This window comes from Mauremys mutica, chromosome 11, assembly GCF_020497125.1.
Source record: "Mauremys mutica isolate MM-2020 ecotype Southern chromosome 11, ASM2049712v1, whole genome shotgun sequence".
Taxonomy (NCBI): domain Eukaryota; kingdom Metazoa; phylum Chordata; order Testudines; family Geoemydidae; genus Mauremys; species Mauremys mutica.
In genome coordinates this window covers 70,347,296-70,363,582 of record NC_059082.1, presented here as the reverse complement: position 1 = coordinate 70,363,582, position 16,287 = coordinate 70,347,296, and the positions used below count along the sequence as shown (strand labels likewise).

Sequence of the window (16,287 nt, the reverse complement as noted above, 5' to 3'; positions counted from 1 at the left end):
GCCAAGGGGCATAAAATCCCCTTGAAAGAGGAGCTTTGTCCCTAACCCACCCCCTCCTCACTGATTGCAGCACAGAGCAGGGCCAGGTGCAAACCATCATGCTCAGAGTCAGCTGCTAGCAGGGGATGAGGAAAGCAGCCCAGGTGTTTTCCAAGAGCTGCTCCTGTGCTGGGGCTGCAGCCCCTCCTATATAACCCCTGCATCTCAGTATGAGGTGAGCTGTGCTGGTGTCTTCATGTGGGTGGTTTGTGTCTTGGCCATGAGGTTGCCTGTATTGCAGCCAGGCTGGTCCTTTTGCAGGATGTGGTAAGGGAGGGGATTAGGGATGTATATGGGGTGGGTTCTGTTTGCTGTGCTGGCTTCTGAGCATTTTCTCTCTTGTTTGCAGGCTGCTTCTTTTACTGGGTTGCCTTAGAGTGCCCTTGACAACTGGTGTTAATAGTTCCATGGCTCTAGACTTCCCAGGTAACCAGGGCATTCTCCTAAGCATGGTGGACTTGTCTCTAGGCTGATCAGATAATCTTACTGACCCTGGGGTGTACTCAGAACTAATGACCCCTCTCTTCATTCAGGGGAGTGAGAGAAAAGCTTTATCATATTAACAGTTTGTATGTTAATTGTCTAGTGCTCTCTGTATTGCAAGTTTCAGAGTGTAGGCTGTATCAGCAAAAACAATGAGGAGTCCTTGCATCTGATGAAGTGGGTTCTAGCCCACAAAAGCTTATGCCCAAACAAATTTGTTAGTCTCCAAGGTGCCACAAGGACTCCTCCATTGTTTGTGTTGCAAGGAGTTGATATCCAACTGTGCATTTCCTCTTGTAGGGACAGTGTCTTGTCACAATGACAAAATGTTGATTGGGTTTCCCAGAGAGCTTGGAAGCAACTTCTGGAAGGTCCATGTAGTTGGTATGTATTGCTGCATGTCTAGCTGGGTTCTCAGGGTGACTTCTAGCAGCATAGCTGACCAGTTTCTTCTCTCTAGATGCAAGTGGTGAAGAGATTGTTGACTGTGACTACATGGTGGATCATGAGAGGCTGACTCTAACTGCTCTGTATGTGAATTGCACCAGACTAGAGGTAAAACTGTCCCTCTGCTTTGGGAACATGTTCACTTGATACAGGCTCTGAAGTGAGCATGAGGTTGATGGGATTCATGAAAACTGGACCAAGTGGTGCAATACTTGGACTATGCATGATATGAAACCTTTCCACTTTAAGGTGAAACCATAAAATAGCCAGTGAAAGACTTCCCCAGGCAACTTCTGTTGCATACTACTGTCCAAGTATTAGTACAGAGATAGTCTCGTGTGGTGTGACTTAATGTACTAATCAAAGGTGTTGGGCAACCCAAATGGCTTACCTGATTAAGTATAAATACTGCTGTGCCTGCCTTGTTATGACTAACCTTGCACCTTCTATAGACAACATCCACTGTCAGTTGAGGCAAACTTAAAGTTTGCCTCTTCTACCATATGTGAAGATAAGATTTAATTGCTGATCTGAGGCAACATCTAGCAATGTAAAAATATGCTACTGTATCTTACTCTGACCAGTGTGTTCTGTTGCTCTAGCATGACCAACACCAGCTGAGAATAAAGCTGCTGCTGCTCAACGAGACAGTTGGAAGGAACAAGAATGTAACCTACAGTATTGGCTGTGGTGATCTTCAAGCAGATGAAGTTGCCCCTACTACTTTTACAGGAGCTACAAACTGTACTAAAGACTTCATGGCAGTAAGTGGAGCAGTTTGATAATCCCTTGGAAATCTAACTGCTCTTACCTGTAGAGATGAGGTTGATAACTCAATGGCTTCTCAAATCAAGCCTTAAAGATGATATGCCTGTAGATTCTCTTCTGTAGGCAATAAGTGTGAGGGAAGAAGACTTGTGGTGGATTTCCCCTTTCTGGTCTCTGGGAGACTCAAATTAGTAACTGGAGTTTTATTGTCTGTAAAACCTTGCTGGTTACCTTTGACTGTCTTTTGTTTATATTCAGGTTAGGCTGTGTCAAGCATATCCAGTGTATGTGGACCTCTCCACTGGCTACTGATTAGAAGCAAGGAACATAAGTATACTAGATCTACAAGGGAAAGCTGTATTGATGCTGTTTTCCCTCTGTTCTCCCACAAATGCAGTGGCTAGAGGCCAGATACAGCACACTTGCTTTGAGAATAATGCAACACCCCAAGCTTCCATTACTGTAATGGATTGGAGGTTCCTAGTCTCTGTTGCCAGACTCTTTAAACAAACAAACAAAAAAACCTGTTAGAACTTTGTGCCTTGCACTCAGCTGCTGTCTCATTCCCTTTCAGGTTGTATTTCCAAGACTCATTCCCAGCTTTGCTGATGAACATATGGTATGAAACTTCTGTCAAAATGGGGGGTTGGGGTGTCCAAAATAGCATGCTGCTAAACTAATGTTTTGCCAGCAGAAACAACTTCTGTTGCTTACGAAAGTAGCTTGACCAGAGTCTTGACCAAGTATATTTCTAGGGTTGGATAGCAAAGCTGCAACTACTAAAGCCTTAACCAGTGTGGATAGATTTTTACTAAATTCAAAATAGTTTAACAATTTAAAACTTAAACCAAGTTATAATTTTTATTAAGGCCTAAGATTGCTTTTAATCTATTAAAATCACTTAAGTAAGGAAGAGTAGAAGCTTGAAATTCTAAAGAAACTCAAACAACTGAGTTGGTGACAGTCACTGCCTAAGCACCTGGAACCAGAATTCCAAAGTGCCAAACCAGCTTTGTGCCTGCTTCTGTTTAGCTATGTCAGCTTCTTCAAAGTTAAGAAGATCACTGGGAAATAAACAGGAAATCATGGTCTCCTCTTCTCTCCCCGTGACCCCCTTGCAATCTGAGGTATGAGGATGAGTCCTGCTAGTTCAAAAAAGTTTCTGGTTATGTCCTTTAACAATCTGTTCAGGTCACTAAAGTTCATGATTCTGTGTTTTAATAGCCATTAACTTGAAATACAAACCATTTTCATAAACTTTTTTGTATATCAAGAATGCTCAAGGTAGTTTAACTAATGAACACCTTTGAATAGAAACTAGAAGTCAATTAACTTGACTAATCACCTAGCAAACTCATCATTCAGCATTATCTACTAACAAACACAGTAAACTATAAATCAAAGCTATGCAATTACTCAAATATGTATAGGTATCCTCCTGAATACCAAAAATTATTGCATGTAGTATGAAGGCTGCCACAGTGCAAATCAGCACCACTTAAAGTATTCTCAGTAGTATAACCATTAAATCTTGTTTTGCATTAGATTCTAAAGTCAATTATGAAAACAAACAGGAGATTCTGATCAACTAGGTTTTAAAAACTAGTGACTTCAATCTAAATCAATCCACCCTAGTCTCAGTCTTAAGGATAAGAACAATGACCATACTGCTCGCTAAGGCCTTGTCTGACTAACCAGAAGTCTCAAATTGCAGACTACAGAATCTCAGATGGCCTGGATACTGTCCATAGATGATGGAACAAGAACACATAGGCTAAGCCTTTGGCAAGCCATGCAGCAAGGATACACATTCTTAGCTGACAGCAACAACCTAATCTTCCAGGTTTCTTTTGGTGCTACTGGAGTCACCTCTTACAAGGTAGGAGTTCTAGAGGAGAACTAGGAAGCTACCAAAAAGGCAAAATATTTCATATGTAGAGAAGTGGGTTTGTATAATACTTGTAAATTAAATGGTGCAGGACCATCCTAATGACATAAGCATCTTAACAATGACCCATGGTAACATAAGTAGCTTGGCCCATCTTGTCATGTGAGTCAGCAGTAGAGATTTCAATGCTGTCCATAACAGCTGTAGCTTGACTTCTGGCTATGACACAATGTGGTGCATGAGGCCCTAGAATGGAGCTTGTTCACCCTTTCCAAGAGCTGCTCTGCATAGGAGTAACAAACAGCTAGAGTTACTCCAGCGGCTACTTAAATGGCCAATGTGGCCTGCAAGACTTCTCATAACATCTGAAGTCTCTCTCCAGAACTGCAGCCTAGCTTACTGAATCCTAATAGACTGCTTTTTTATGCTGACACTGGAAACATCACTGAATAATGCTGTTCTCAACCACATCTGTCCTCTGCAGCAAGACAACCAGATGCTATATACTGTGGCACTTAAGCTTTCATATGGGCCTCCTGACCAGCGACTAACTGTAGAATCAAGAATGATCTGTGCACCAGGTAAAAATTCCCCTCTTCACAGAAGCTGGCCCCTCTGCTGACCTAGAGGGACTTCTGTCTTCTATAGACACTAACAGAGCTATTCTCGTAGGCCCAGCAACCTGTAACTCCACACACATGACTGTTGCCATCCCAGCTTTCCCAGGGATCCTCTCAGCTGTGAGTATAGAAAACAGAAACATTCCCATGAATGAACTCCAAGCAAATGGAATTGCTCTGGACACACAAAGAGGAGTGAAACTGCACATCAACAGAAGAATCCTGAAGTCCAGAGTAAGATCACTACAAACTAGTAGTATCTCCTTTAGGAAAGATCACAATTGTCTTTTTTTTTTTAAAGATGGAGTAGAGAAGGACTTAGTTACAAAATCAGACAGACATCTGGGGTAAATACCAAGGCACTGACTAGATGGTCAGTCCTTCTCATGCCATCACTTGGCAGCTGTCTGAACCTCCCTCTGACTACCCCCACACAGACCACCTCAATCTTCCTAAGCATAACCTCTAATACAGCTAAAACTGTCTCCATTATGGCAACCTCCTTCCTGATACCCACACAAGCCCCATCTCTACCAGCCCTCTCAGATACATCTACTAAAAATCTCCCTTGCTGACCATTCTAGCAGTGTCTCCCGTCAACAAACTACCCCTTACTACCTCAAATTCAGGCTGCTGGCTCTAGCATCAATAGTTCTTCCCTTGTCTTGTCATGCCAGTAGCTCAACCCCTGTGATCACCTGGACAGGCTTCATGTCTGCTACTTGCTAATCATGGAGCACCCTCCTGAAAGTCTCCATAAAGATATAGATCATCCCTAATGGCTAGATGAGAGGCAAGGACAAGGGGAAGCTGGCCTAATCCTTAGATATGAAGGGGAGGGAATACCATTCTATGTTCTGCTGATATTGTCTGTTCTGGGTCAGAATGGCTGTCAGGACAGAACATAGCATGCTGCAATTTGATGTCCCCTAAGTAAGAGTTCAAGTTGAAAGAAAATGGACCACATGCTGACTCTGCAGGGTCAAAAGTACACTTGAATGGCCCACTTGGAACTTCAATCTAGGTCTAACAGGCATAGTTCAATGAACAGCCACTTGAGATCTAGTCTGTTACTGATTTAAACTCTCTAAATCCCTACTACTTGATCGAGGGGACATATTAAATTGCTGAGAAGCATCTTTCTGAAACACTAATTGCTGGCTAGATTAGTCCAGTTGAAATCACTGTCAGATTCAGAGGCAAAGTGCTAACTTTGCAGCAAACACAACTACTTGGATACAAAATGTCATGGCCTCCTTCTCTTTCAGCTGTATGAGGAGAGTTGCTTAGGACTTCAGTCATACATGGCATCTCTAAGGCTAACTTTCAACTTCCATGGAGAAATGGTGTCAATGGTGACTTATCCAGAGTGTCCCTGTGACCAGCATGCACCAATAGGTAAGACAGCCCATTCTTCCTGGGAACTTTCTGTAGCAGTGTAGCTTCAGCTGTCCCTGAAGTACTGATCTACAGATTGATGGTGTTGTAAGTCAGTGGCTCCCTGAGATGAATTTCCTTAATGCAGGAGACAGAGTAAACCCCCAGCACATTACTCTATGAATCTGGGCCTTCTTTCTTTGATAGGAACATAAGAGTTGAGCTCAACCTGTGGCTAGAAGTGCAGATATGTCTGGTGCAAGCTCCTAGTGGCTGGCAAGCAAAACTTCCTATGTAGGGACTCTGCACCTCTGTCTTGGAGCCCATTTAGTTGCAGTCATGGTTCCTGGGTCTATATAGATGCCCTTCCTTTGCTGGTGAGGACAGTTTTTTCTTTAACATTTGGGTGATCTGGACATGACCCACTACTTGGTGATCACCTAGCTCCCCTGACAGTCCACATAGTAATGACAGCTCCTTTTTCATGGGGATGGCAGAAAGCACAACAGATCACAACTCCATCTCTGAGGACTTTCCCTCTTCTCCTCACCTCTCTGTTCAGCCTGTCAGCAGCTACTAGAGGGCTTTGTTCTTCCCTGCTCATCCCCCTTATACTCCCTTAAGCATTGGCTCTGGCACTGAGACACCCAGCCCTTTATCCCATAGGGCAGGTAAACAACTAGAGGCATACACCAGGTTCCCCTGTCTGAGCGGATTAAGGCAGGCTAATGGGTAGACTCCAGCCTATGCTTCAATCTGATTCTTCCTCACTGACCCATAGAGCAGTGCTTTGTAAGCAGTTCTGGGTCCTTGAGCTTCCTGGCATGAGCTGTTGTAGGATCTTTGCCCTCCAGATCATGCTATACAAAATGGAGACCAGGAACAATCCAGTTAGGTGCAGTAAAACTTAGGGTAGTCAGGGCCCTTGTGCACACACAGCTCAGCTAAAAGACTAGTTCCTCACTGAACTGAGGCAGGACCTGCCATAGTGCCATGTACTGGAGTCACCTTACAGCAACCCATGCCAACCTCCTTGAATGTTTTTCAGCTGCTGTATGCACTCAGGATGGCTACATGGACTTTGAAGTACTCAGTGAGAGGACCAAACCAGCCCTAGACTTGGATACCATCAGGCTAAGAGATCCTACATGCAAACCAGTCTTCAAGTCTCCCTCAAATGACATGGTTCGGTTTCATGTCCCACTGAACAAGTGTGGGACAAGGCAGAGGGTAAGTGTCCAGGACAGTGAGTGCTAACAGAGCTCCTGTGGCAGGGCAGTTGCTAACACTCCTGTATCCCCTGTAGTTTGAAGGCGAGAGGACAATTTATGAGAATGAAGTGCGTGCCTTGTGGGCAGATCTACCACCACGCAGGATTTCTAGGGACAGTGAATTCAGGTCAGTCCACAACTCAGCCACTAAGCAAAGTGACTGTTCAAACTGCCAGCTAACCTTGTGCTGAGATGCTGAGCATTCTGTCTTTCAGGCTGACAGTAGTGTGTACCTACAAAAGTGGTGATGAATCATTGAACATGAGGATAAGCAGTCTCCCTCCTCCAGTTTCTTCAATAAACCAGGGTCCTCTCTCCTTGATCCTGCTGATCTATCCAGGTAAAGCTTGCATCTAGTGGCAAATCATGGCCAGGGCAGAAATGAAGTGACTCCCTCCATAGCCAAAGGAACAATTCTGTCCCTACTATCTAAAATGGATAGCAAAATGAATGGCATGAATCCTTCACAGCTGGTCTGTGACCTAGAGCTGGCAGACTAAGGTTTTTAATAGAGCTGCTTGCTCTGGGGGAATCCAGTGGGGATGTCAGGTTAGGAGGCTTATTATTCTCTATGTAAGGAGTTCAGCTAAAGAACCCACTCACTGTCCTATGCACATACAGTACTAGACTTCTTACATAGTTGGTTTATTCTTGTCTCTAGATTGAGATTACTGCAACAACTACTACCTGTTGTGTACTGGGCTTTCTAACTCTACCATACTTTGGTTTTTCAGATGGCTCCTACTTGCAGCCCTACAGTGATGACCAGTATCCTATTGTGAAATATCTGCGGCAACCAATCTTCTTGGAAGTACAAGTTCTGAACCGCAATGACCCCAACATCAAACTGGTATTGGATGACTGTTGGGCAACCACATCCCAAGATCCAAGCTCTCTGCCCCGGTGGAACATTGTGGTGGATGGGTAGGTATAATACAAGTGCAGCAGGAACACAAGCAGGCTAGCCTCACCTAAGTGTTTCCCTGAAATACCATGCAAAAGCTTGCTGGAGCTGTGAGAGCAATGTGACTTTGTACTATCAGGCTCCCTGCATGGATGTAGGAGCAAAGGGTTGCTGTCTCTAAGATCTGATCACAAAAGCATAGGTCGTAGCATTAGGTCGGTATGTCTTGGAGGGTAGCAATCAATCAGGGATAGATTATCACATCTACACTACACATGATAAAACCAATCCCTGATCACTCTCCCATCAACTGCTTAACTTCAGCTCTGCAAGACACAGAAGCAAAGTTGATGGGGGGGGGGGGGGGTGCAGTAATTGACCCAGCACTGAGGACGTGAGGTAAGATGACCTAATGTCTACTTCAGCTACGCTATTCTCATAGCTGAAGTTGCATATCTTAGGTCAATTTCCACCACCCCTGCCCCTGTAGACCAGGCCTTGAGTGCATGTGCTCAAGTGCAAATTCCAACTAACTCAAATAATTCACAACTGAGTGAATCAAACCCTCAAGGAATTGCTGTCCTAATGCAGGCCTGCAAGCTCTGGCAGACCTCTTGGAAACAGTATTGAGGGTCTCTCTTGGGCAGTGGACTAAATAAACATTTAATGTTAATGAAGCAAACATTCAAAGACTCTCTTCTCTACCTGATTTCAACTCCGACCTATCTAAAACTGCCTTCCTCTCTTCCCCTCATGACTTTCAACATGTATCTCCTGTAGGTGTGACTATGAACTGGACAACTACAGAACTGCATTTCATCCAGTGGGCCTAGCAGTCAGCTATCCCAACTATCGCCAGAGATTTCAAGTGAAGACCTTTGCCTTTGTGTCAGGTGACAAGGCTCTCACTAGCCCAGTAAGTGCAATCCCTCTTGCGCTAGCTAAATGCTAGGGGCCTTCCTATGCACCAAATGTCTCCTCTTCGCTCTAGGTGTACTTCCACTGCAGTGGTCTACTCTGTGACAAACTTCATCTGGATTCCCCTCTGTGTTCACCAAGATGTCCTCAGTCAGGCAGAAGCAAACGAGGTAGGATCTAATCACTGCTGGCAACTAGAATGTCACAGAAAACATGCAGTCACACACCACAGCAGAACCATAAAATGTAGGTGTGGAAGGGAACTTGCTAGGTCTTCTAGGCCAGTCTCCTTAGTCCTGGTTCAGTGCAGTACTAGCTAATCTACCTCTGGCTTTTTTTCTTTAACCAGTGACAGATTCTGCAAACCATCTAGGTAACTTGTTTCAGTGCCTAACTACCCCTACAGTTAGGAAAGCTTGCCTAATGTCTAACCTAAACATTCCTTGCTGTGATTGAAGCCCCTGATTTAGTCTCCCTTAAAGGTGACCCAGCCCTGTTATCAGTAAGGAGGTCTAAAGTACCTTAAAAGTAAGGTACCCCTCAGTTGTCTTTTCTGAACTAAACAACCCACTCTACAACCTTTTTGTAGGACATGGTTTTCTAGACCTTGAATCATTCTGTTCTCTTGGACAGAACTTGAAAATAGTCAGTTAGCTTGCTAGATTAGTGGATTTCCATGACTCCAGTTACTCAGAATCATGTGGTGACTGATCTCTTGCAGATGTGACACAAGCAGAGAATTCTGGTGTGGCAAGCTTACCTGGTCCTGTTATCTTTGTAGCAGATGAATGGCCTTCAACCCAAGGTATGGAACAAATGCTCTTCTCCTTTACCTAGCTGATGTTACTAATTCAAGTTTATTGCATAATGTGGCCACTAATTTATGACTTCACTTTTTTCCTCCCTACAGAAGAAAATCAACTGACAGATGGGGCATGGACCACTGTAGCAGCAGCTACTGTGATCCTTGGCCTGATGGTCACTGCACTAGGGTCAGTGGCTCTTTAAAAATCTGAAGAGGACAAAAGCTGTAATGGTAAAGTGAGACACTAAATGACTTGTGACAAAATAAACTGCTGGATGCACTAGTTCATGGTGGAGCTTCCTTATTTCAGAAGTGGCTAGTTTAATACCAAACTTCTAGTTTGGTATTAACAGAAGCAAGTCAGACTTGGCTCATCTCAAGTCCAGACAAAACAACCAGCAGGTTCCATGGTACAAAGTTTTAACTAGCATAACGGCACTAGCCTGACAATTGTCCTAATTTTATTGCTTAATTGTCATAAGTACCTATTCTACTATACAGCTGCTCCTTACTACATTAGTTAATGTAGTAGAGTAAAGGCACTTGTATTGTTGCCAGCCTTACCTACAGAAAAAGGGGATCACTTTAGATCCCCTATCTCTCCTTGGTGCAATCTCAAAACTTACCTACAGGGACTTGTCATAGTTAAGGTGACAACTCTGGGAACTTGGTCTCAATCTTAAGGGCTCCAAATTTCCTCTAATCCCATCCATAACACCATTACTAGAAGTTAGTGCTTATGACTACAAGTAGTAGCAGCAGAGTAGACCTGCAAGAGGCTGAGTACTAGCACTAAATTTTAGGAGATTGTGTTCTTGATACCAACAGCATCATGCCTATCACTAACAGGTCATAGTGCATATTACAAAAGCAAATGGACTCTGCACTAGACACTGGCATTTTTTTTGAAGAGACAACTATCTTCTAGTAAATGTTGTGCTGTCTGTAAACCTTCTCTGCTACTCTTCTAGCTCACCCAAGCAGTTGCATGGCTGGGGTCTAGCGCTGCAGTGTGGCTCAAGTGTCATGGCATAGTGGTGGTGACCCTTGCAGAGTAGGCTTAAACTTAGGCCAGCAATAGGGGTTTCATAAATCTGTCATCCATAGCTGTGGCCTTCTGTGAACACAAGCTTCCAAAGATGCAGCAGGAGCAAACAAACTGTAGCCAATTCCAATGTTGGAAATAATTGCCCTGAACTCAACATAGAGCCACACAACAGTCATGGACCTAGAAAAGTAGACTCCTCCACCACAAGATGTTGCTAAAATTAACCCTATCACTTCTCTACCTTAGTCTTTGACAACTACACACAAGCTGAGGTATCTATAGTAAACATGGAAAGTGACAATTGATCAGGAATGTGCAGTTTCATGCCAAATGAAAGGGGAAATGCAGAGATTGAGCTTTTTTTGGCTTAAGTGGCTTGAGTTGCTTGTTAGCTAGCTTTTTTTGGCTTGTTGCTGCTTTTTATCATCCCCCTGGCATGTGGGGGAAGAGTTGAGTACACAGCAGGTCTGTCACAGTCCCAGACTGCGCACCAGGGGGATCAAATCACATAGTGTTAGAGGTTTTAGGGATTGGCTTATTTTGGCCTTGTTTGGAAATGGGATTAGTTTTTTGGGCTTATTGTGAAAATCAGGGGGCTTATTTACCACATGAAAGTTGGCAACAGTGGCACAGCACAATCTAACTGAAATTTAAAGGCACCTATTTATTCCCTCCTCCTCTACCCTGGCCTTAGACCTTCAAGCATAAAACCAGTGAAGGTACCTCCATAAAGAATAGAGCCATCATAATTAGACAGCCTGGTGATGAGTTCACATTAAGGAAATCTACACCCCATTCAAGGCTGAGTAACTTTTTTTTTTAGGACAGCTGAAAACCAAATCACCTGACAATTGCAGCATTAACTTGAGGGCCCTCTTCTCTGGGGCGGGACAGTAGCTTAATCCTGGTGTCTAATAGAATTAGAGGCTAGTATAACTATAAGGTGATTGTATTCTTCACACCTGCTGCTTTCCTATGTGTGCAAAATTGCTAAGATATCTAGTTCCATGGAACTAAACGCTTACATTTTCCTCCAAAAAACATTCCTAAGGGCTTTTTCCCTCCTAATAAATTAGAATTTAATTCAATAAATTGTCTGACTTGTGATTTTTCTCCATGAATAACTAAATATCTCATTGCTTCCTGCTTTCCTCACCTCACACAATCCTTTAGCATTACTATAGCTACCTTTTTATGATGAGAAAAACAGACTCTTCCTCTTCCAAAGATCTGTTGTTGGAATAGTCACTCATTCCAATCACCTAACCTTCCTCATTTCTCATGTTTGTATACCAAGGGAAGCTCAAGTAATAGCAGTGAGAAAGCACAGTTAGAGTTCTGGCAGAATCTGAGAGGGCTTCCACTGAGGTTTTTTTCCTACACTACCTCTCTGGACAAATCACCTTCCTTCCTCTAAGAACTGCAGTAGGAGGCCTGGTCCTGTAGGTACTTCTCTATATTAGTCACACTGTGCAAAGATGACAGTGAACAAATGCACTTTCAAAGCTCTGCATATAACTTTGAAATAGCATGGGGGGGGGGGGAAGGAGACTAATGCTAGTGTCATATAGGCAAATTTCAACTGCAGTGTTTGCATTATGCTTGCAAAGAGTACTATTGTACAGATAATGATCAGACCTAGTGTTCTTGGTATATGACAGCACCCATCTCTAAAAGCAGGATACCCTCTGCTATTCTACTGGTGTAGCATTAAACTCAATGACAGTTAAGGAATCAACACTGCCCTTTCTTCCCTCGAGGTAGTCTGTCCATATAAACTACAGCTCTGCTTACAGTTGTATGGAAGCTACATAAACAAGCACAGCCTCCTCTCTTGGCCAAAGCACTTGGCAGTAGGAGTTCTGGCAAGGATGTCAATGTGCCATTCTAATACTGTAAAAGGTGGGAAGGGAATGGTAGGATCCTGCTGCCGGGGTAGTGGAAGGAAGGCATGTGGCAGCTGAAGAGGCTGGCACCCCTCAGGTGATTCTCCTAGTATCTGGTCAAAACCAATCTGCATGGCTTCCACCTAGCCTTACCATGTGTGTGAATGGATGAGTTCATTGCTGGGTTTTCTTTATACAGTACCCAAGCAATCAGTACTGTATAACATGGTAGTTCTTAGCAAGACTGCTTTGGGTGGGGGTGGGGGAGGAGTGGTGTGCAGATTAGTACAAATTACAGGATTACACAACTGCCCCATGTCATTTATGCAGGGTGTGTGTGTGAATACAGGTTCAGCCCCACAAGGACTGTTCTAGTGAGCAACCAGAGGAAAACAAATTTCTGGATGAAGCAGGTGGAGTCCTCTGCCTGTGTATTGGCTCATATATTCCTGTGCTGTAGAAACAATTCAATTGTCATGGGCCTTTTCTCCAGTGGGAAATAAACTGGCATACTTAGGAGACTGCACCTCAGTCACAAGGAAATGCATGGGGAGCAATGAAAGCTAACAATCTCCTTTTGTTTCCTCATTAGCTTTTCTCCCCTGCTCCAGCATTAATCCAGCCCAATGTCTATCTCCAAAACTACAAATGCGTATCTTGTAAACAGCTGCACAGCTAGTGGAGGAATTTTCTAATCCCCTTCACTACTGCCCTTACTAGTAAAGCTTCATTTCCTATAGCTCAGTGGTTTTCAGACTTTCTTCATTTGTGGACCCCTAAAATTTTTCAAATGGAGGTGAATGAAATTCACCCTGTGGTCTGCAGACCCCTACTATAGATGTCTTAGAATGAAAACTGAACAGAATTTAGCTATAATTGTTGCACATGCTTAGCACAGCATGAGAAAGGGCACTAAACTGTGGGTATCTGTGGTAATGACAACACTTCCAGGTTTTGACTTGTAGGCAGATGTACTTGCATACTTTTGATTGATCAGAAAAACAGAATGCCTTTTCTGGGATCTGAAACTTTTTATTGTCACCTTTCCTGGACCCCTTAGATGTAGTCTGCAGACTAGGGTGACCAGAAAGCAAGTGTGAAAAATCAAGACAGGAGGTTGGGGGTCAGGGCCGACTTTAACTTTTTTGATGCCCCAAGCAAAAAAGAAGAGTGCTGCCCTGCTGAACACCCCCCCCCCAGCGCCGTGCCGTTGAAACCCCTGCCCCCCTGAGCACCACACCACCTGAAGCCCCACCCCCCGAGCACCATGCAAGCCCCTGACACCCCCAGTGCTGCACTGCCCGAAGCCCCAGCCCCCCAAGCACCGTGCCAAGCCCCTGATCCCCCTCCGAGCACTGCACCACGCAAGCCCCTGCCCCCCAGCACAGCACTGCCCAAAGCCCCTGCCCCTCCGAGTGCCACGCCACCCAAAGCCCCGCCTCCCCCCGAGCACCACCCGAGCGCTGCGCTGCCCGCAGCCCCACCCTCCCCAAGCTCCGCGCCACTGAAACAAAATAAAAAACTCCCAGCGCTGCCCTGATGAACCAAAACAAAAAAAACCCCTGAGTGCTGCCCCAAGCACATGCTTGGTCGGCTGGTGCCTGGCGCTGGCCCTGTGTGGGGTAATAGGTGCCTATATAAGAAAAAGCTCCATAAATCGGGACTGTCCCTATAAAATCAGGACATCTGGTCACCCTACTGCAGACTCCCAGGGGTCCATGGACCACAGGTTGAAAAGTGCTGCTCTATCTGATTAATAAGCAGTACAGACACGCTAGGAACCAGCTCTGCAAGTAACCGAGTACCCTCAATGCCTGATAAAGCCAGTAACTGCTAAGGGGTGGCAGCAAGTTGCAGGACCTGTCCCTTGGTGAAGAACATCATGGGAGCAGCCAGGCACATAATTCATTTCTGTAGGGAAGTGGGCTGGACAACGAATGCGCTATTAGCAGCAGAATTAAACTAAGTCTATCCGGACTCATTGGTTTCTGTATAAAAATGAGGCACTAGAAATTGTGCATTTTCAAAGCTACCTTTTAGGAAGATGGATATTTGAAGGATTTCTATAGTAGCATTGTTCCTACCACAGCAGTTAAAGGTCTGTTGGCATTTCCTTACAAATCCTTTTTCTTTTTCTTCTTCTTCTTGGGGAACAAAGTCACGACATTCAAAGCTAAGATAGAGAGAGAGGCCCAGATCCTCAAAGATATTTAGGTGTCTAACTCCCATTTCTTTCAATGGGAATTACCTTTGAGGTTCTGGGCCATCCTGCCTTGCGAAAGAGATGCCAGCCTTAACTTTGAATTTTCCTACATTCTCTGTGTTAGTTTTGGAGCAGAGATATACCTTGTCAAACTGGTGTTGGAGCTGCTTTATGGAGTTCACTATCAAAATGTGCCTCCTACATTTTGAAACAAGAACCTTTGTGATTTCTCCCATGCTGCCCCTCGCACCTGCAAGGAGCTCCCCATAAACATCACAAAGTCATCTCATTATTCACCTTCAAATCTCTCCTCAAAATCTCCTTTGCTGTGATGCCTATAAAAGACTCAACTACACTTAGGCTGCTGGAGAGCTGAGACCCCGGCCTACCATGCTGGGAGATACTGTTTCCTTGTATTCACCTGTTTGATTGTCTGTGCCTTTCTGTTGTCTCCTGTCTTATACTGTAGGCTGTCAGCTTCCTGGGGCAGGAGCTGCCTTTTGGTTCTGTTTGTACAGTGCTTAGCACAGTGGGGTCCCAGTCCCTGAGGAGGGCTTCAAGGCACTATGGTAATACAAATAAATAATAATTGTAGAACTGGGACGGCATTCAATATTGGTCTAGTGGTCAGCGGAGGTAACTAGATAACAGGACCCTGGATATCTCTGTGAGTCTGCCACTGACTTGTGGCCCAATCTGCCAAGTAAAGTACCTGGGTTCAGGTACTAGCTCTTCTCTCAGCTTCCTGTGTGACCTTAGCATTAATCACTCTGTAACATAGCTCCCTGTCTGTGTAAATGGGGATAATAATCCTTCCTTTCTCCCACCCTTCTTCTGTGTTGTCTAGTTAGACTCTGAAGTCTTTGGGCCAGGACTGTTTCTCACTGCATTCAACGTCACTTAGTACAATGGGGCCCTGATCACAGGGTGGGGGGATGACAAAGTGGTACCATAAAGCAAATGCTAATTAAAAAGTCGTTTTGGGCAAATCACGTGACCTCTTTCTGTCTCACTTTTCCCCATCTCTAGAACGGGGTTTAACAATGTGTTTCTAGGCCATTCCATCCTACAACCATTCCTCTACTTCCCCGAGGGTTGGGAGGATTCATTCACACTGGTGACAGTTATGGCAAACTAGATATTGGGCAAACTCCCTTCTGAAGAGAACTACCCTGGCAATGTAGATTTCCCGAGCAGGGGCTACTGAGGATAGTTCCCAAGTGCGGGATGCCCTGCAAACCCCCTGGCTGAGCACAAGGCTGTTTTAGTGGGCAGAAGAGCCCAGCAATGCCAAGTGTTCTCCTGGGTAAGGGGCAAAGGGCCAGGGGAGCTTAAGGCTGCAACACAAAGTGTTCATCTGTTTCTAGCTCATCAGCTACTTTGCCCCATCTTCCAGCAGAGGGAGAAAGGCCGTGGAAGAGCAGGGTGAAAGGAAAAGTGGATATAATGGAAATAATGTTAAAAGTGAAGGGAAACAGCAAATTGTGCCAAGGGGCATAAAATCCCCTTGAAAGAGGAGCTTTGTCCCTAACCCACCCCCTCCTCACTGATTGCAGCACAGAGCAGGGCCAGGTGCAAACCATCAGGCTCAGAGTCAGCTGCTAGCAGGGGATGAGGAAAGCAGCCCAGG

The 16,287-nt window shown here is 44.7% G+C and overlaps 1 protein-coding gene across 1 annotated transcript; it reads left to right on the top strand.

Annotated features, from left to right (window-relative positions):
- Nucleotides 1-181: 181 nt before the first annotated feature.
- LOC123344699 (zona pellucida sperm-binding protein 2-like) lies at nt 182-9,804 on the top strand. The gene is made up of 18 exons (XM_044981146.1): nt 182-306; nt 389-465; nt 823-906; nt 983-1,077; nt 1,572-1,733; nt 2,312-2,356; nt 3,452-3,616; nt 4,110-4,206; nt 4,298-4,479; nt 5,514-5,643; nt 6,671-6,852; nt 6,929-7,020; nt 7,109-7,233; nt 7,628-7,817; nt 8,578-8,713; nt 8,789-8,885; nt 9,437-9,520; nt 9,626-9,804. Exons 1-18 carry the CDS (start codon nt 236-238, stop codon nt 9,721-9,723), a joined length of 2,112 nt encoding a protein of 703 aa, XP_044837081.1. The 5' UTR covers nt 182-235; the 3' UTR covers nt 9,724-9,804.
- The last annotated feature ends 6,483 nt before the right edge of the window (nt 9,805-16,287 follow it).

Excerpts from the sequence above, each read along its gene's own strand:
- LOC123344699 (XM_044981146.1), top strand. The coding sequence starts at position 236 with ATGTGGGTGGTTTGTGTCTTGGCCATGAGGTTGCCTGTATTGCAGCCA. Across the intron at positions 1,734-2,311 it reads GTACTAAAGACTTCATGGCA|GTTGTATTTCCAAGACTCAT; the intron begins GTAAGTGGAGCA and ends ATTCCCTTTCAG. Across the intron at positions 4,480-5,513 it reads GAAGAATCCTGAAGTCCAGA|CTGTATGAGGAGAGTTGCTT; the intron begins GTAAGATCACTA and ends CTTCTCTTTCAG.